Raw genomic sequence first — 20,388 nt, 5'->3', positions numbered from 1 at the left:
CCACTAGAACACAATAACTAGCAGCACCACCACCACTAGAACACAATAACTAGCAGCACCACCACCACACCATAACTAGCACCACCACCACTAGAACACAATAACTAGCAGCACCACCACCACCACTAGAACACAATAACTAGCAGCACCACCACCACACCATAACTAGCACCACCACCACCACTAGATCACAATAACTAGCAGCACCACCACCACTAGAACACAATAACTAGCATCACCACCACCACACCATAACTAGCAGCACCACCACCACTAGAACACAATAACTAGCAGCACCACCACAACTAGAACACAATAACTAGCAGCACCACCACCACCAGAACACAATAACTAGCACAGCAGACAGTTAAAGTCAGAAGTTTACATAGGTTGGAGTCATTAAAACTCGTTTTTCAACCACTCCACAAATTTCTTGTTAAACTATAGTTTTGGCAAGTCTGTTACGAAATCTACTGTTTGCATGACAAGTAATTTTTCCAACAATTGTTTACAGACACATTATTTCACTTATAATTCACTGTATCACAATTCCAGTGGGTCAGAAGTTTACAAACACTAAGTTGATTGTGCCTTTAAACAGCTTGGAAAATTCCAGAAAATGATGTCCCGGCTTTAGAAGCTTCTGATGGGCTAATTGACATCATTTGAGTCAATTGGAGCTGTACTTGTGGATGTATTTCAAGGCCTACCTTCAAACTCAGTGCTTCTTTGCTTGACATCATGGGAAAATAAAAAGAAATCAGCCAAGACCTCATAAAATAAAATCAGCCAAGACCTCTACAAGTCTGATTCATCCTTGGGAGCAATATCCAAACGCTTGAAGGTACCATGTTCATCTGTACAAACAATAGTACGCAAGTATAAACACCATGGGACCACTCAGCCGTCATACTGCTCAGGAAGGAGACGCGTTCTGTCTCCTGGAGATGAACGTACTTGATTGCAAAACGTGCTAATCAATCCCAGAACAACAGCAAAGAACATTGTGAAGATGCTGGAAGAAACAGGTACTAAAGTATCTATATCCACAGTAAAACAAGTCCTATATCGACATAACCTGAAAGGCCGCTCAGCAAGGAAGAAGCCACTGCTCCAAAATCGACACCATTAAAAAAGCCAGACTACGGTTTGCAACTGCACATGGGGACAAAGATCGTACTTTTTGGAGAAATGTCCTCTGGTCTGATGAAACAAAAATAGAACTGTTTGGCCATAATGACCATCGTTCTGTTTGGAGGAAAAAGGGGAGGCTTGCAAGCTGAAGAACACCATCCCAACCGTGAAGCACGGGGGTGGCAGCATAATGTTGTGGGGGTGCTTTGCTGCAGGAGGGACTGGTGCACTTCACACAATAGATGGCATCACGAGGCAGGAAAATTATGTGGATATATTGAAGCAACATCTCAAGACATCAGTCAGGAAGTTAAAGCTTGGTCGCAAATGGATCTTCCAAATGGACAATGACCCTAAGCATACTTCCAAAGCTGTGGCAAAATGGCTTAAGGACAACAAAGTCAAGGTATTGGAGTTGCCATCACAAAGCCCTGACCTCAATCCTATAGAACATTTGTGGGCAGAACTGTAAAAGCATGTGCGAGCAAGGAGGCCTACAAGCCTGACTTCAGTGTTCATTAAGTGTTCATTCAGTGTTGTTGTAATTGTCATTATTACAAAAAACAAACAAAAAACCCAAAAAGGTATCGGCTTTTTTTGGTCCTCCAATAATCGGCACTGAAAAATCATAAATCGCTCGACCTCTAATGTAAACGTCCGACTTCAACTGTAACTAGCCCCCCCCACCACTAGTATAACCACTAGCCCCCCCCACCACTAGTATAACCACTAGCCCCCCCCACCACTAGTATAACCACTAGTCCCCCCCACCACTAGTATAACCACTAGTCCCCCCCACCACTAGTATAACCACTAGCCCCCCCACCACTAGTATAACCACTAGCCCCCCCACCACTAGTATAACCACTAGCCCCCCCCACCACTAGTATAACCACTAGCCACCCCCCCACCACTAGTATAACCACTAGCCCCCCCCACCACTAGTATAACCACTAGCCCCCCACCACTAGTATAACCACTAGCCCCCCACCACTAGTATAACCACTAGCCCCCCCACCACTAGTATAACCACTAGCCCCCCCACCACTAGTATAACCACTAGCCCCCCCACCACTAGTATAACCACTAGCCCCCCCCACCACTAGTATAACCACTAGCCCCCCCACCACTAGTATAATCACTAGCCACCCCCCACCACTAGTATAACCACTAGCCCCCCCACCACTAGTATAACCACTAGCCCCCCCCACCACTAGTATAACCACTAGCCCCCCCCACCACTAGTATAACCACTAGCCCCCCCCACCACTAGTATAACCACTAGCCCCCCACCACTAGTATAACCACTAGCCCCCCTCACCACTAGTATAACCACTAGCCCCCCACCACTAGTATAACCACTAGCCCCCCACCACTAGTATAACCACTAGCCCCCCCACCACTAGTATAACCACTAGCCCCCCCCCCACCACTAGTATAACCACTAACCCCCACCACTAGTATAACCACTAGCCCCCCACCACTAGTATAACCACTAGCCCCCCACCACTAGTATAACCACTAGCCCCCCCCCCCCACCACTAGTATAACCACTAGCCCCCCCCACCACTAGTATAACCACTAGCCCCCACCACTAGTATAACCACTAGCCCCCCCCACCACTAGTATAACCACTAGCCCCCCCACCACTAGTATAACCACTAGCCCCCCCCACCACTAGTATAACCACTAGCCCCCCCACCACTAGTATAACCACTAGCCCCCCCCACCACTAGTATAACCACTAGCCCCCCCCCACCACTAGTATAACCACTAGCCCCCCACCACTAGTATAACCACTAGCCACCCCACCACTAGCATAACCACTAGCCAACCCCCACTAGCCCACCCACTCCCACTAGCCCACCCACTCCCACTAGCCCACCCACCCACCACTAGCCCACCGACCCCCCACTACTAGTATAACCACTAGCACAACCCCCCCCCACCCCCCCACTAGCACACACACCCACCACTAGTATAACCCCCCCACTAGCCAACCCACCCTCCACTAGTATAACCACTAGCACAACCTCCCCACTAGTATAACCCCCCCCACTAGTACAACCCCCCCACCCCCACCACTAGTACAACCACCACCAGTACCCCATGACAGGCATAACCACCAGTACCCCATGACAGGCATAACCACCAGTACCCCATGACAGGCATAACCACCAGTACCCCATGACAGGCATAACCACCAGTACCCCATGACAGGCATAACCACCAGTACCCCATGACAGGCATAACCACCAGTACCCCATAACATGCATAACCACCATTATAAACTGGGTGGTTCGAGCCCTGAATGCTGATTGGCTGACAGCCGTGGTATACCACAGGTATGACTAAACATTTCTTTTTACTGCTCTAATTAACCAGTTTATAACAGCAATAAGGCACCTCGGGGGGGTGAAGTATAGTGCCAATATACCACGGCTAAGGGCTGTGTCCAGGCACTCGCGTTGCATTATGCCTATGGACAGTCCCTAGCCGTGGTCTATTAGCCATATACCACACCCACTCTGGCCTTATTGCTTAAGTACACCGCCACTAGCATAGCCGCCACTACACCGCCACTAGCATAGCTGCCACTACACCGCCACTAGCATAGCCGCCACTAGCATAGCCGCCACTAGCATAGCCGCCACTACACCGCCACTAGCATAGCCGCCACTACACCGCCACTAGCATAGCCGCCACTACACCGCCACTAGCATAGCCACCACTACACCACTACCAGCATAGCCACCACTACCAGCATAGCCACCACTACACCGCCACTAGCATAGCCACCACTAGCATAGCCACCACTACACCGCCACTAGCATAGCCACAACTACACCGCCACTAGCATAGCCACCACTACACTGCCACTAGCATAGCCACCACTAGCATAGCCACCACTACACCGCCACTAGCATAGCCACCACTACACCGCCACTAGCATAGCCACCACTACACCGCCACTAGCATAGCCACCACTACACCACTACCAGCATAGCCACCACTAACATAGCCACCACTAGCATAGCCACCACTAGCATTAGCCGCCACTACACCGCCACTAGCATAGCCGCCACTACACCGCCACTAGCATAGCCACCACTACACCGCCACTAGCCACCACTACACCGCCACTAGCATAGCCACCACTACACCACCACCGCCACTAGCATAGCCGCCACTAGCATAGCCGTCACTAGCATAGCCGTCACTAGCATAGCTGCCACCACCATAGCCGCCACCACCACCACTACCACTACACCGCCACCACACCGCCACTACACCACCACTAGCATAGCCACCACCACACCGCCACTACACAGTCACTGAACTGTTGTGGGAATGAGGAAATATGTCATTATACATGATGGTCAACAAAGACCCGGACTGTGTTGTGATTCTAGTCTACAGTGAGGAACACTAAAGACACCATGACTCACTGTTACCTCTTGGGCGTCCCTCGCTGCCTTGGCATCATCCTCATTGTAGCGGTTGCAGTTGTACCTACAATAAACACAGAGCTAGGAATTAGTGAAAGCAGAAAAAAAACAAAACATTTTAGTCCCAATATACACTGCTCAAAAAAATAAAGGGAACACTTAAACAACACAATGTAACTCCAAGTCAATCACACTTCTGTGAAATCAAACTGTCCACTTAGGAAGCAACACTGATTGACAATAAATTTCACATGCTGTTGTGCAAATGGATTAGACAACAGGTGGAAATTATAGGCAATTAGCAAGACACCCCAATAAAGGACTGGTTCTGCGAGCTGTAGCAAGGTTTGCTGTGTCTGTCAGCGTAGTGTCCAGAGCATGGAGGCGCTACCAGGAGACAGGCCAGTACATCAGGAGACATGGAGGAGGCCGTAGGAGGGCAACAACCCAGCAGCAGGACCGCTACCTCCGCCTTTGTGCAAGGAGGAGCACTGCCAGAGCCCTACAAATGTGCATGTGTCTGCTCAAACGGTCAGAAACAGACTCCATGAGTGTGGTAATGAGGGCGATTCCCTGATCCACCTTTACGCAAACCACACCATTCTGTATACTTCCGGCCCGTCCTTGGACACTGTGCTATCTTACCTTCAAACGAGCTTCAATGCCATACAACACTCCTTCCGTGGCCTCAACTGCTCTGAAACGCTAGTAAAACCAAATACATGCTTTTCAACCGTTCGCTGCCTGCACCCGCAAGCCCGACTGGACATCTATAAGTACCTAGGTGTCTGGCTAGACTGTAAACTCTCCTTCCAGACTCATATCAAACATCTCCAATCTAAAATCAAATCTAGAGTCGGCTTTCTGTTCCGCAACAAAGCCTCCTTCACTCACGCTGCCAAACTTACCCTAGTAAAACTGACTATCCTACCGATCCTCGACTTCGGCGATGTCATCTACAAAATAGCTTCCAACACTCTACTCAGCAAACTGGATGCAGTTTATCACAGTGCCATCCGTTTTGTTACTAAATCACCTTATACCACCCACCACTGCGACCTGTATGCTCTAGTCGTCTGGCCCTCGCTACATATTCATCGCCAGACCAACTGGCTCCAGATCATCTACAAGTCCATGTTAGGTAAAGCTCCGCCTTATCTCAGTTCACTGGTCACGATGGCAACACCCACCCGCAGCACGCGCTCCAGCAGGTGTATCTCACTGATCATCCCTGAAGCCAACACCTCATTTGGCCGCCTTTCGTTCCAGTTCTCTGCTGCCTGTGACTGGAACGAATTGCAAAAATCGCTGAAGTTGGATACTTTTATCTCCCTCACCAACTTTAAACATCTGCTATCTGAGCAGCTAACCGATCGCTGCAGCTGTACATAGTTTTATCGGTAAATAGCCCACCCAATTTACCTACCTCATCCCCATACTGTTTATATTTATTTACTTTTCTGCTCTTTTGCACACCAATATCTCTACCTGTACATGACCATCTGATCATTTCACTCCAGTGTTAATCTGCAAAATTGTAATTATTCTCCTACCTCCTCATGCCTATTGCACACAATGTATATAGACTTTTTTTTCCTACTGTGTTATTGCCTTGTTTATTGTTTACTCCATGTGTAACTCTGTGTTGTCTGTTCACACTGCTATGATTTATCTTGGCCAGGTCACAGTTGCAAATGAGAACTTGTTCTCAACTAGCCTACCTGGTTAAATAAAGGTGAAATAAAAAAATAAAAAATAAATAAAATGAGGGCCCGACGTCCACAGGTGGGGTTTGTGCTTACAGCACAACACCGTGCAGGACGTTTGGCATTTGCCAGAGAACACCAAGATTGGCAAATTTGCCACTGGCGCCCTGTGCTCTTCACAGATGAAAGCAGGTTCACACTGAGCACATGTGACAGACGTGACAGAGTCTGGAGATGCCGTGGAGAACGTTCTGCTGCCTGCAACATCCTCCAGCATGACCGGTTTGGCGGTGGGTCAGTCATGGTGTGGGGTGGCATTTCTTTGGAGGGCAGAACAGCCCTCCATGTGCTCGCCAGAGGTAGCCTGACTGCCATTAGGTACCGAGATGAGATCCTCAGACCCCTTGTGAGACCATATGCTGGTGCGGTTGGCCCTGGGTTCCTACTAACGCAAGACAATGCTAGACCTCATGTGGCTGGAGTGTGTCAGCAGTTCCTGCAAGAGGAAGGCATTGATGCTATGGACTGGCCCGCCCGTTCCCCAGACTTGAATCCAATTGAGCACATCTGGGTCATCATGTCTCACTCCATCCACCAACGCCACGTTGCACCACAGACTGTCCAGAAGTTGGTGGATGCTTTAGTCCGGGTCTGGGAGGAGATCCCTCAGGAGACCATCCACCACCTCATCAGGAGCATGCCCAGGCGTTGTAGGGAGGCACGTGGAGGCCACACACACTACTGAGCCTCATTTTGACTTGTTTTAAGGACATTACATCAAAGTTGGATCAGCCTGTAGTGTGGTTTTCCACTTTAATTTTGAGTGTGACTCCAAATCCAGACCTCCGTGGGTTGATAAATTTGATTTCCATTAATAGTTTTTGTGTGATTTTGTTGTCAGCACATTCAACTATGTAAAGAAAAAAGTATTTAATAAGAATATTTCATTCATTCAGATCTAGGATGTGCTATTTTAGTGTTCCCTTTATTTTTTTGAGCAGTGTAGTTGTAGCGTCCTTCATTATTTCAGCAACAACAAAGACCGACAGCAACCGGAGGGATGCCAGTTTGAATCCCGGGTCTGACAGAAAATCTGTCCGGAAGTGAGCTTTTAACAGGAGAGGTGCTAGCAACAAATCCTAGACGCCTTCACCTGCCGTCGAGGCCTTGATCAAGGCCCCCCCCCCCACAACACCTGCTCCACGGCTGCCCAAGTAAGGCAGCCCCCCGCTCCAACCTGTATGTGTCTTTCTGGGGTGTTGGTTGGGATAAAGCAGAAGGACAATAATGGAATCTAAAAGGGATACTTCTGAATGTTGGCAGTGAGGTCATTAATCAACTTCCCCCAGAGTCAGATTTTATGTTTCTATGGCCAGTATGAAGGAAGTTAGAGGTAGTTTCACGAGCCAATGCTAACTAGCATTAGCTCAATGACTGCAAGTCTATGGGTATCTTACTAGCATGCTAGCAGATTTTTTTCTTGAACCTTTATTTAACTCGGCAAGTCAGTTAAGAACAAATTCTTATTTTCAATGACGGCCTAGGAACAGTGGGTTAACTGCCTGTTCAGGGAACAGAACGACAGATTTGTATATTGTCAGCTCGGGGATTTGAACTTGCAACCTTCCGGTCACTAGTCCAACGCTCTAACCACTAGGCTACCCTGCCGCCCAGATACCCATAGACTTCCAGTAAAATAGCACTAGTCAGTAGGAGGTAGATCCCCCACCCACCAGGCAGAGCCGTGTGGTTCCCAGGGCCCCAGGCAGACCCAGCAGAACTCTGCCTTGCAGCTCTGGTTCCGACACACCATGTGGTTGCAGCCGCCGTCCTTCTCAATGGTCACGTGGCATTTGGGGCACTCCTGAGGGACAGATGGCCAAGCAGAGATGGGGCTCAGTAACAGTCCATCGTTCGCACAGCGGCAGCACTATAGAGCAACATGTAAGAGCCAGTTTCCCCTGACACAGATTAAGCCTAGAATATCCACCGAGAATGCTTTTTAGTCCAGGAATAGGGCGTAATCTGTGTCTGGGGGAAACCCGTCCTAAAATGCTTAAAGAGATACTCAAAATACAAATCTACCTGGTTTCGTGGAAGGACACGCAAGTGATCCATAAAAAAACAGAGCAGGATTGTATTTAGAGCTAAGCCTTTTTTAAATACCCTTGTATTGGCTGCGATCCAGTTAGACGTCTCGCTGTCATCGTCACACTTCTTGATCCATTTCCTCAACCACTGAAAGATAACAACAAAGAGATTCAATACAACAAGTTCAAAGTCACCAATCTTCGTTTGATAATATATATTAATAATAATAATATATTACAGTATTTTTTTTATTTTACCTTTATTTAACTAGGCAAGTCAGTTAAGAACAAATTCTTATTTTCAATGACGGCCTGGGAACAGTGGGTTAACTGCCTGTTCAGGGGCAGAACGACAGATTTGTACCTTGTCAGCTCGGGGATTCGAACTTGCAACCTTTAGGTAACTAGTCCTACTCTCTAACCACTAGGCTACCCTGCCGCTCCATACAAGTATAACTATGATAATGTCAGGGGACCTCTGTCCCAACCACACTTTACCATGAATGTGTAGACTAGGGCCCAGTCTAGAACCAACCCATTGGTCACTAGTGGAGAACTGAAAGGATAAGCAATATGGTGACCATTCTACCTATCCTGTCAGGGGACAAGGTGAAGCTACCACCACCTAACCTGTCAGGGGACAAGGTGAAGCCACCACCACCTATCCTGTCAGGGGACAAGGTGAAGCAGCTACCACCACCTAACCTGTCAGGAGACAAGGTGAAGCTACCACCACCTGTCCTGTCAGGGGACAAGGTGAAGCCACCACCACCTATCCTGTCAGGGGACAAGGTGAAGCAGCTACCACCACCTGTCCTGTCAGGGGACAAGGTGAAGCTACCACCAGCTAACCTGTCAGGGGACAAGGTGAATTAGCTACCACCACCTATCCTGTCAGGGGACAAGGTGAAGCTACCACCACCTAACCTGTCAGGGGACAAGGTGAATTAGCTACCACCACCTAACCTGTCAGGGGACAAGGTGAAGCTACCACCACCTAACCTGTCAGGGGACAAGGTGAATTAGCTACCACCACCTAACCTGTCAGGGGACAAGGTGAAGCTACCACCACCTGTCCTGTCAGGGGACAAGGTGAAGCAGCTACCACCACCTGTCCTGTCAGGGGACAAGGTGAAGCAGCTACCACCACCTGTCCTGTCAGGGGACAAGGTGAAGCAGCTACCACCACCTGTCCTGTCAGGGGACAAGGTGAAGCAGCTACCACCACCTATCCTGTCAGGGGACAAGGTGAATTAGCTACCACCACCTATCCTGTCAGGGGACAAGGTGAAGCAGCTACCACCACCTGTCCTGTCAGGGGACAAGGTGAAGCAGCTACCACCACCTGTCCTGTCAGGGGACAAGGTGAAGCTACCACTACCTAACCTGTCAGGGGACAAGGTGAAGCAGCTACCACCACCTATCCTGTCAGAACTACAGTACATGACATGTATATGGGGTAAGGGTTAGAGTTGTTTTTGTGGACTGCGTCTGACCACTATTACATTACCACTGACAGGGAAGGTTGAATTTAGACTCCGTTGTGACATACCTTACACTTGACGGGATCATGCCAGTTCTCGCCACAATTGAAGCTGCAGTGAATTGGGTTGAAATAAAGATCCACATGTAACCATTAAAATCAAAGCATTTTATTTTATTTTTTACTGCAGGAGATAAATCATCATGTGTTGTGAGAACAGTGTTTCAAATAAAATCAAGACGTCTTCTGTGTGAGTATTAGTGATAAAAAAAATAAAAAAAACAATAAGCAGGGAATGTAAGGCACAGTATGGTTGTCTCTTACCAGAACTGCCGGCCACATGTGCATCTCACAGGCTTAGCATCTGGGTACTGGACTTTGACTACGTGATGACAGTCTGGCGCTGGGCACCATTTTAACAGTCGATTGCACTGAGGACGAGAGGACAGGAGCATAAGAAGAGGGATACAAGCAGAAGGAATACATGCCAATCGTCTTCTCCCAAACAAGCAAGATTATCTAACATCTGAAGAACAGATTGAATATTCTCACAGCTAGGCTTACATGGGAAACGGCTACATTGTATTTTAGAGTACAGACATCTCCATATAAAGCACAAGATGCTGTGTGTGTGTATATATATATATATATATATATAAAATCAATGAAGAACATTACACATCTTACCTCTACAAAACTATTGGTAATCAAGTGTTGGTACTTCAACTTCACCTTGGACTCTGTGATCAGTCTCCTATAGGAAAATAATTTGGGTTTCAAATGATAATTAAAATGTAGTGGATTTGAACAAATACAAAAAAAAACGTGATTTATAAACTCATCTGCTACTCTACATCTTCAACTCTCACAGAACAAGCAGCGTGTAGAACTAGCAGCGCGTAGGACTAGCAGCGCGTACAACTAGCACAACTAGCAGCGTGTACGACTAGCAGCGTGTACGACTAGGACTAGCAGCGCGTAGGACTAGCAGCGTGTACAAATAGCAGCGTGTACAACTAGCAGCGTGTACAACTGGCAGCGTGTACAACTGGCAGCGTGTACAACTGGCAGCGTGTACAACTGGCAGCGTGTACAACTGGCAGCGTGTAGAACTAGCAGCGTGTAGAACTGGCAGCGCGTAGAACTGGCAGCGCGTAGAACTGGCAGCGCGTAGAACTAGCAACGCGTAGAACTGCCAGCGTGTAGAACTGGCAGCGTGTAGAACTGGCAGCGTGTACAACTAGCAGCGTGTAGAACTGGCAGCGTGTAGAACTGGCAGCGTGTAGAACTGGCAGTGTGTAGAACTGGCAGCGCGTAGAACTAGCAGCGCATAGAACTAGCAGCGTGTAGAACTGGCAGCGTGTAGAACTGGAGAACTGGCAGCGTGTAGAACTGGCAGCGTGTAGAACTGGCAGCGTGTAGAACTAGCAGCGTGTAGAACTAGCAGCGTGTAGAACTAGCAGCGTGTAGAACTAGCAGCGCGTAGAACTGGCAGCGTGTAGAACTGGCAGCGTGTAGAACTGGCAGCTCGTAGGACTAGCAGCGCGTAGAACTAGCAGCGTGTATGTAATGTTGAAACTTAATAATAATAATAAATATAAAAGGCTTTACTGTCACAGAGCAGATAGATGCAGTGAAATGTGTAGTTGTTTTTACAGGGTCCTCCATAGTAGTAAGGAGTCCCTGGAGCAAATCGGGGTTAAGTGTCTTGCTCAAAGGGCACAGACAGATTTTTCATCTTGACGGTATTTGGAAACCAGCAACCTTTCAGTGACTGTCCCAACGCTGTAACCACTAGTCTACCTGCTGTGGAATGTAAAGCGACAGCGACGCAACACTTACATGACTGTGTTGTCGTCCACCAATATATCACAGCTGTGAGCAGGGCAGGAAATTGTCTTTTTTTTTTTTAAGAAAGAGAAAGGAAACATGGTGAGATTTTTTCACATCTCAACAAAAAGCCCAATGATTGCTTTTCCTGAGTCAGAATAAGAGTTTACAGTCCATGGTAACGATACATACATACATGCTGTGTGTATGAATGTATGTATGTATGCAAGCGCTTGGTCAAAGGTCATTATTTTAACGTTTTGTCTGTGCTATTGCATTGCTTTCTTCTTGACTACTTCCTGCTGACCTCTTGCCAGGCCCCGCCCACCAAGGGTTTCTTACCGTAAGGGTCTTTTCTCTGGTTAAACAAAAAGGTGTTTGTGGTGCTTACCTGTCCCATCCCCTCCTCAATGATTTTGGTAGTCAAGTAGTCACCCCAACACTGCATGCAGAACTTGTGTCCACACTCCAGGCCAGTGAAGTACTGTGGGAGAGGAAGATGAAGATGAAGTTTCAGTCATAGAGGTTAGGGGGTAAGGGTTAGAGGCTAGGGGGTATGGGTTAGAGGCTAGGGGGTATGGGTTAGAGGCTAGGGGTAAGGGTTAGAGGCTAGGGGGTATGGGTTAGAGGCTAGGGGGTATGAGTTAGCTAGGGGGCATGGGTTAGAGAGTAAGAGGCTAGGGGGTAGGGTTAGAGGCTAGGGGGTAAGGGATAGCGGCAAGTGGGTAAGGGTTAGAGGCTAGGGGGTAAGGGTTAGAGGCTAGGGGGTAAGGGTTAGAGGCTAGGGGGTAAGGGTTAGAGGCTAGGGGGTAAGGGAGTCTAGGGTTAGAGGCTAGGGGGCAGGGGAGTAAGAGGCTAGGGGGTAAGGGTTAGAGGCTAGGGGTAAGGGTTAGAGGCTAAGGGTTAGAGGCTAGGGGGTAAGGGTTAGAGGCTAGGGGGTAAGGGTTAGCGGCTAGGGGTAAGGGTTAGAGGGGGGTAAGGGTTAGAGGCCAGGGGGTAAGGGTTAGAGGCTAGGGGGTAAGGGTTAGAGACTAGGGGGTCAGAGGCTAAGGGTTAGAGGCTAGGGGGTAAGGGTCAGAGGCTAAGGGGTAAGGGTTAGAGGCCAAGGGGTAAGGGTTAGAGGCTAGGGGGTAAGGGTTAGAGGCCAGGGGGTAAGGGTTAGAGGCCAGGGGTAAGGGTTAGAGGCTAGGGGGTAAGGGTTAGAGGCTAGGGGGTGTCTCCCTTCATAATACTGACTGACTGAGTTTGGGTAGTTCAGGTAGCAGATCTGACTTGGCATGTCCTGATCCTTTCAGATGTACACTACTGCCTAGTGGATAGGACGCTGTGCATCTCTCCCTTCAGAGTAAGGTACTGACCGAGTTTGGGTAGTTCAGGTAGCAGATCTGACTTGGCATGTCCTGATCCTTTCAGATGTACACTACTGCCTAGTGGATAGGACGCTGTGCATCTCTCCCTTCAGAGTAGGGTACTGACCGAGTTTGGGTAGTTCAGGTAGCAGATCTGACAGGGAAGATCCTGAGCAGAGGACCTCGTGTTCATCAGCCGTGTCCTCGACTTCTTACTGGGGTTGATGACATGGCATTCCGAGAACAATTTGTCAAGGTTCCCATCAAAATATCTAGTGAGAGAAGACATGTCATCACTGGCTGGGAAACACGCTACTTTAATTGGGTGGTGTATTATTCACTAGAATAGGGTCTTTATGTCATGCTATAACAAACGGTTACATAGAAAGGCAATAAGTCATAGCCAAACTAGAGCACCAAGACAAAGGCGAAACCTGTGCCAGATCTCAGGACTTTTAACTATTGGACATAGCGCAGATGGAGCATTAAAAAGGGTCTGTAGGGAAATTGGTAAACAGACAATTCATTTGATCAATTCAATTTCCTTGTGTAATGCTGTCTATTCATATTTAATACCAGACCATATGGCCATTCAACAGACCACCTAACCTAACACAATGATGGCACTAATAGAGCCAAGAAGATGACACTGTTTTTACAATAAATCATACAAGAGCCAATGTCACGACTAACCTTTCCATCAGTTTCTCTTTGTCCCAATTGAAGTGACTAAGAAGTATTCTTGTTATCGTTGCAGGGTTCTAGAGAAGAGTAACAAAAAATGAGGAGGCAAAAATACACATTTATATGGCCTCCGGGAAAGCTTCATAACTGTTATTAAAAGACAGCCACTCAACTAGCTAGCTATTTAGCACTTGATTATAATACACTAACCGTTAACTAGCAGTACGGTCATGTCAGTTACACGGACAAAATAAGGCTATTATTGTGCAAAATGTGTCTAATAATAGGATTGATAAATAAATAAAAAATCTGCAATTCATTGCAGACAAACTCAGTGGCTGACAGAAGTGGAAATCAAGGTTCGGCCATGTTGTTTCAGGCGCACAGGCCTCAACAAAGTCAGACAGTGGAAAGTAAAGATAGCAAAGTGAGCTAGTTGATAATCCAGGTGAAACTATGGACACACAGGGGGGGCTGATAGGATTTCAACAAAAAACTAAATAGCCCAGTAACGTTAGCTACTTCGCCATTTTGATGCCATGAAAGTAGACAAATACTGTTGATGACAGTGTTGTAATAGCTACGTTGTAGGCAACAGGGGAAATGACAAAGATCACTAGCCAAACGAGCTAGGTTTTCTGGCTGGGTCTAATAGTTATTATTTATTTTTTTACTTCATTTTACTGTAGCTAGTTGGGTCAGCATCTTGGCAGAGTTGACAACTCACTTATATCTCGCTGAACCAGGCGCACTAGTCATTCAAGAGATATAACATGATGTTATTGGTTCGTTAGCTAACCTTAATTGACTAAAGAGAAAACATTTTGTCAGCTTCCCTACCAGACAGATACCATTAATTTAGGTAGCTGGTTAGCTACAATAACAGTTTGTTGAAATGGAAGTCGGAGTAATTTAGCTACAGTACCTAAACTAAGGTAACGTAACTAACGTTAGTTTGTAACTAGTTAGGTAAGGTTAGCTAACAAACAGGCTAACATACGTTGAGGCTTACAGTCACCTACGATTGTTTGTGATGGACAGTAAACTAAATCGGTAAATAATTAGCTGTTTACGTTTTTACAATTTGCGGCCTACCGAGACCCAACATCCTCGGCCTTTCCTTCGCCTCACCTGGATGACATCATTGACCTCCCTGATACACTCGACCATATGCTGAAGGATCTGTTCAGCAGTCAAAACCTCGAACCGATAATCCTCTTCGTCTTGACCGGGCCCTAGGCCACTGCCCCCGGTCTCCCCACATTCATCTCGTTCTCCACCGGCCACAACAGGATCATCCAACTCCACTTCCAGGGTGTCGTCTTCGGGATCCTCCTCGGCGCTGTCTTCGCTGCATTCCTCTTCCTCCTCGTCGAATTCATAATTGTACCCTTCGTCTGAGTCCATTACTCGGTTTAACTTGATATTGTGACAAGGTATGATACCAAACGCTAGATACTAGGATGTGTACAGGCCGCGACGAAAACAAGAGACGAAATATTTCGAAAGAGAAAAATATTTCCAGAGAGAGAGAGTAGCTACAACAACATGAGCGCAGCTGCCGCTGGACCAACAAAGAGATGCGGCGTCATACGGACCGACGCGTTACGTCAAAAAATAATAATATAAGGAAAGGATTGTCCAGGCAAGAGATGTACAAACACTTCAAACTCATCAAAGATCACTGATATTTATTTGTTGAAGACAGCAATGGAATGTTTTAACTAATTATTATACTTTATTATGTAAAAAAAAAATATATATATATATAAGGCAGACATTCACCGTTGTGTTGTTTTTTTCTCTAGTGAATTTGACCTTCTTTTAAATGAGCCTAATCCTTCATGATAAATAATTCAACAAACATTGGTTATTTATATTCCTGTGTAGGACATTGTGTACTATGGACACAAGAATCCTATGGCCACATTACCCCCCAAAAATACAGTATTGACATACCCATTACAATCAATGGATACATTGTCGTTTTAATACATTTAGTTTTGTATCATATTGTAATGCTGTAGCCAATCACATTATATCACATGTAAGCGCCCGAGACAACATTATATAGGGCCTGTTTATAATTACACTGGTGAATCTTGCAAACATAGTGAGTGTGTGTAGACACTTTACCACTAGATGGCAGCATAGAATTAAATCTAAAACGTTTGAGCTGCATTGGATTTAATGTAGTGTGACTGACAGCAATCGGCTCCGTAGCCTGTGGCTGAGGGCACAGTGTTGCGGTAATGCTATAGAACATAAGTAGGCTAATCTAATTTTGCGAGTATTCATTTTGCAAGTATATTGCAATAATTGTATATGTAGTCTTCAAATTATTTTAAACTCTACCGTTTAGCAAAACGTGGAATCACTAGGCGTCTTTAATTCACATAAATCACCTTTGAGTATATCTGGGTTTTTATTACCAGATGATGAATAACCAGACTGTTTTCAAGAACTGTTACACATCCTCAGAGACCTCTACTGTTACACATCCTCAGAGACCTCTACTGTTACACATCCTCAGAGACCTCTACTGTTACACATCCTCAGAGACCTCTACTGTTACACATCCTCAGAGACCTCTACTGTTACACATCCTCAGAGACCTCTACTGTTACACATCCTCAGAGTCCTCTACTGTTACACATCCTCAGAGACCTCTACTGTTACACATCCTCAGAGACCTCTACTGTTACACATCCTCAGAGACCTCTACTGTTACACATCCTCAGAGTCCTCTACTGTTACACATCCTCAGAGACCTCTACTGTTACACATCCTCAGAGACCTCTACTGTTACACATCCTCAGAGTCCTCTACTGTTACACATCCTCAGAGACCTCTACGGTTACACATCCTCAGAGTCCTCTACTATTACACATCCTCAGAGACCTCTACTGTTACACATCCTCAGAGACCTCTACTGTTACACATCCTCAGAGACCTCTACTGTTGCACATCCTCAGAGACCTCTACTGTTACACATCCTCAGAGACCTCTACTGTTACACATCCTCAGAGACTTCTACTGTTACACATCCTCAGAGACCTCTACTGTTACACATCCTCAGAGACCTCTACTGTTACACATCCTCAGAGACCTCTACTGTTACACATCCTCAGAGACCTCTACTGTTACACATCCTCAGAGTCCTCTACTGTTACACATCCTCAGAGACCTCTACTGTTACACATCCTCAGAGACCTCTACTGTTACACATCCTCAGAGTCCTCTACTGTTACACATCCTCAGAGACCTCTACTGTTACACATCCTCAGAGACCTCTACTGTTACACATCCTCAGAGACCTCTACTGTTACACATCCTCAGAGACCTCTACTGTTGAACATCCTCAGAGACCTCTACGGTTACACATCCTCAGAGACCTCTACTGTTACACATCCTCAGAGACCTCTACTGTTACACATCCTCAGAGACCTCTACTGTTACACATCCTCAGAGACCTCTACTGTTACACATCCTCAGAGACCTCTACTGTTACACATCCTCAGAGACCTCTACTATTACACATCCTCAGAGACCTCTACTGTTACACATCCTCAGAGTCCTCTACTGTTACACATCCTCAGAGACCTCTACTGTTACACATCCTCAGAGACCTCTACTGTTACACATCCTCAGAGTCCTCTGTGAATTGAGGCATATTGTGTGTTTCAGGTTTTGTAGTCACAGTTTGTTTTTAATGATTCTATCTTATTGAAAGCCTACACATACCACAATATAGGACAAAATAATTACAAGACAAAAGAGTCTTTGAGCCAAAACACATTATATGTTGAGGAATGGTAGTTGAAAGCAGAATGGAGTGGCCTGGGTCTCAGTACTCCACGTTTGTTTTCGGGGAGACGTGTGACTGATAGCTGCTTGAATTTGTATTCGTTGTTTTGTAGTATTATTTTTTCCAATGCTGGCTGCAATCCCTCAACTACAATTGTAAACTGAATCTTTCCACTGTATAAATCATCTGCTGTTACAAAAATAGCCTTTGCTGCGATTGGCACAATATTTGTAGCAGGTGTTCTTTTGTTTGGTGCAAATACAGTTTGTTTTCATGCTGTCGAAAAAAAACCCCCAAAGCAATAATCATTGCATTATCTCCCATTGTAACAGTCAACAGTAGTTAACCATAGGGTCTTAGAGATTTAGAGACTTTATATAACAGATGTCCATGGTGTGATCTTTATGGACAGTGCTGCTAAATATCTGTTGCAACCTGTTGAGGAAACCAAACAGAAGCGATTGCAACATTCTGATAGATTTTTTAACTAATTGGTCCTTTGACTAATCAGATTATTTATTTTGCCCATAATGGGGCTGCCTGTATAAACACAGCCCAAGTAGACAAATACTGTATTCTCTTAAAGAGAGTGGACATTTCTCTTACAATGGCCGCCAGCTGAGGAAAATGTTTTGGTATTTTGTCATTTTGCAGATTACAATAAAATCTAGTTTGGTAAAGCAACCCGATTGGATAACACAAAAACCTGATAGTGAATGTGTATGTAGATTTACAGTTGGGTGTAGAAGGATGAGCTCATAGCAATGGTGCAGTACAGGGAAATACATTTTACCTTGTCTCTGTGCTCTTGTGATTACATGAGACAGGAGCAGGTTTAATGTGATACACCTTTAATGTGCCTCACAGCAATCCCCTGATCTGAGCCAGACCAGACAGAGCCTGATCACATCCCGTTAAAGCATGAACTGAACTTTCCTCCGAACACAACAACACATCACTAACCGCTCAGTCTCCGTCTCAACACAAGCACTACATTCCAAAAAGAAATAAATGGGATTGAAACAAAAATATTATATGGCTATTTTTTGTGTGGGGGAGGAACACAGTGTATCCCCTGCTAGGATGCCAGCCCCCCCTAGGTGAACACATACAAACACACACATCCCTCTGTGCACCGGCAGGGATACTCTATCTGTGAGATCCAGGGGGGTGGCAGTGAGGGGGACATACAAGTGCCACGTTACACTGGTCCTTTGAGCCGGGAGGACTGGGGGACAATGGTGCTGTTAACACTGCTGACTGGGACCTTTGGGCCTTCTGAAACTTTAATGTGATTTGGTGAGCGACCTACCTCTCGCCGAGGTCAGAGATGAACCCGGCCCCGGCAACATCCCGGGGTTGCCGTGTGTCGTTGCCGCTGTAACCAGACACCGGCCCGGCGACGGGGGCAGAGGGGGAATCGGGTGCCGGCTCGTCTTTGTCCCCTGTGGCATGGATAATGACCCGTCTGTCCTCACCGGGGGCATAGAGAGATGGGACTCAGTGTCTCAGGTAAAAAGAGCACAGGTTACCAATCTGATTTATACAAGGCAGAGGACAGTGACCTGATCTCAGGTAGAGGAGACTGTTTTCAATCATTTATACTCTGGGTTTTTCCTTCCTGTGGGGTTTTCCTCAGCTCACACCATACAGAACTCTAGTCTATACCTATCTAGTACTCGGGAGAGTTGTTCCTCTCTGTCTGTATCTTATCAGAGGTACATGATATAGATAGTGGGTTTCTGTGCTGATTTTCCCTGTAATGAAGAATCTTTCGATTTAATCGATTACATTTATTTCTCAATAAATTTAGCTCAAATCTGAAAGAGACTCCTTTTGATGAGTGTGCCTTCCTTGATAATCCATGATCAGTCACCTATAAAAACTCTTCCATTTTGTTTTTGGCACCTTGACAAAAGAGTGTATTTAAGTGAATTTCCAATCATAGCCCTTGTAGCAGGGGCCAGGGCCAACTAACTTCTTCTTCTTCTGCCTCTGGCAGAGGACTAGGACTGACTTGGTCCCCTGGCAGAGTGGATGAGGGCTGGAGGACTTGGTCCCCTGGCAGAGTGGATGAGGGCTGGAGGACTTGGTCCCCTGGCAGAGTGGATGAGGGCTGGAGGACTTGGTCCCCTGGCAGAGTGGATGAGGGCTGGAGGACTTGGTCCCTTGGCAGAGTGGATGAGGGCTGGAGGACTTGGTCCCCTGGCAGAGTGGATGAGGGCTGGAGGACTTGGTCCCCTGGCAGAGTGGATGAGGGCTGGAGGACTTGGTCCCCTGGCAGAGTGGATGAGGGCTGGAGGACTTGGCCTTTTGGCTATACAGTAGAAAGGTGATCTCTGGGTGTTTTGTCCCGCTGTAATCAGACAGGAACATCCTCCATCATGAGAGAGAGGCTATAACAGCCAGGTTACAATGGGAGATAAGATAATGAGAGAGGTTATTACAGCCAGGTTACAATGGGAGATAAGATAAGGAGCAAGGTTACAGGAGCCCGGCCCAGACAGCCTCGCGGGGAGAGGTACAGCTCAGGTGACAGCCCAGGTAGGTTCCTCATTACATAGCCAGGCCTGGCCTACATGGCTAACTCTCCACTGGCCTGGGAAGGCTAGAGTAAGCCAGGGCTGGAGTGTAAGGGCTCGATGCATGGTCACAAGCCACACTGCTATGGTGAATTGGTTTATGCTGAATTGTTTTTGTGATGAATTGGTTTTGTGGTGAATTGGTTTTGTGGTGAATTGGTTTTATGGTGAATTGGTTGGAGTCAGCAGAGTCCTTGGTTCGTAACCTGATAGAGTGGAACAATAACAAGAGAATTGACAAAACACTGTAAAACGTTATGTCCTGTATACTCC

At 46.6% G+C, this 20,388-nt stretch overlaps 1 protein-coding gene across 2 annotated transcripts in view; it reads right to left on the bottom strand.

Moving 5' to 3' along the window:
* Positions 1 to 15,293, bottom strand: part of LOC135538153 (E3 ubiquitin-protein ligase arih1) — a 37,754-nt gene extending 22,461 nt beyond the window's left edge. Inside the window, exons 1-11 of one of the 2 annotated variants that reach the window (XM_064964125.1) lie at positions 14,857 to 15,293; positions 13,735 to 13,802; positions 13,169 to 13,313; positions 12,084 to 12,176; positions 11,705 to 11,760; positions 10,550 to 10,616; positions 10,187 to 10,293; positions 9,932 to 9,974; positions 8,456 to 8,527; positions 8,023 to 8,153; positions 4,584 to 4,647 (exon numbers count right to left, since the gene is read on the bottom strand). In XM_064964125.1, coding sequence (XP_064820197.1) covers positions 4,584 to 4,647; positions 8,023 to 8,153; positions 8,456 to 8,527; positions 9,932 to 9,974; positions 10,187 to 10,293; positions 10,550 to 10,616; positions 11,705 to 11,760; positions 12,084 to 12,176; positions 13,169 to 13,313; positions 13,735 to 13,802; positions 14,857 to 15,132 — 1,122 coding nt within the window. In that variant the 5' untranslated portion in view covers positions 15,133 to 15,293. The remainder of the gene's footprint in view (positions 1 to 4,583; positions 4,648 to 8,022; positions 8,154 to 8,455; positions 8,528 to 9,931; positions 9,975 to 10,186; positions 10,294 to 10,549; positions 10,617 to 11,704; positions 11,761 to 12,083; positions 12,177 to 13,168; positions 13,314 to 13,734; positions 13,803 to 14,856) is intronic. The other variant, XM_064964126.1, reaches the window with a different exon arrangement.
* Positions 15,294 to 20,388: the final 5,095 nt, after the last annotated feature.

This window comes from Oncorhynchus masou, unplaced genomic scaffold, assembly GCF_036934945.1.
Source record: "Oncorhynchus masou masou isolate Uvic2021 unplaced genomic scaffold, UVic_Omas_1.1 unplaced_scaffold_921, whole genome shotgun sequence".
Classification (NCBI taxonomy): Eukaryota; Metazoa; Chordata; class Actinopteri; order Salmoniformes; family Salmonidae; genus Oncorhynchus; species Oncorhynchus masou.
This window is presented reverse-complemented; position numbering and strand designations above follow the sequence as displayed.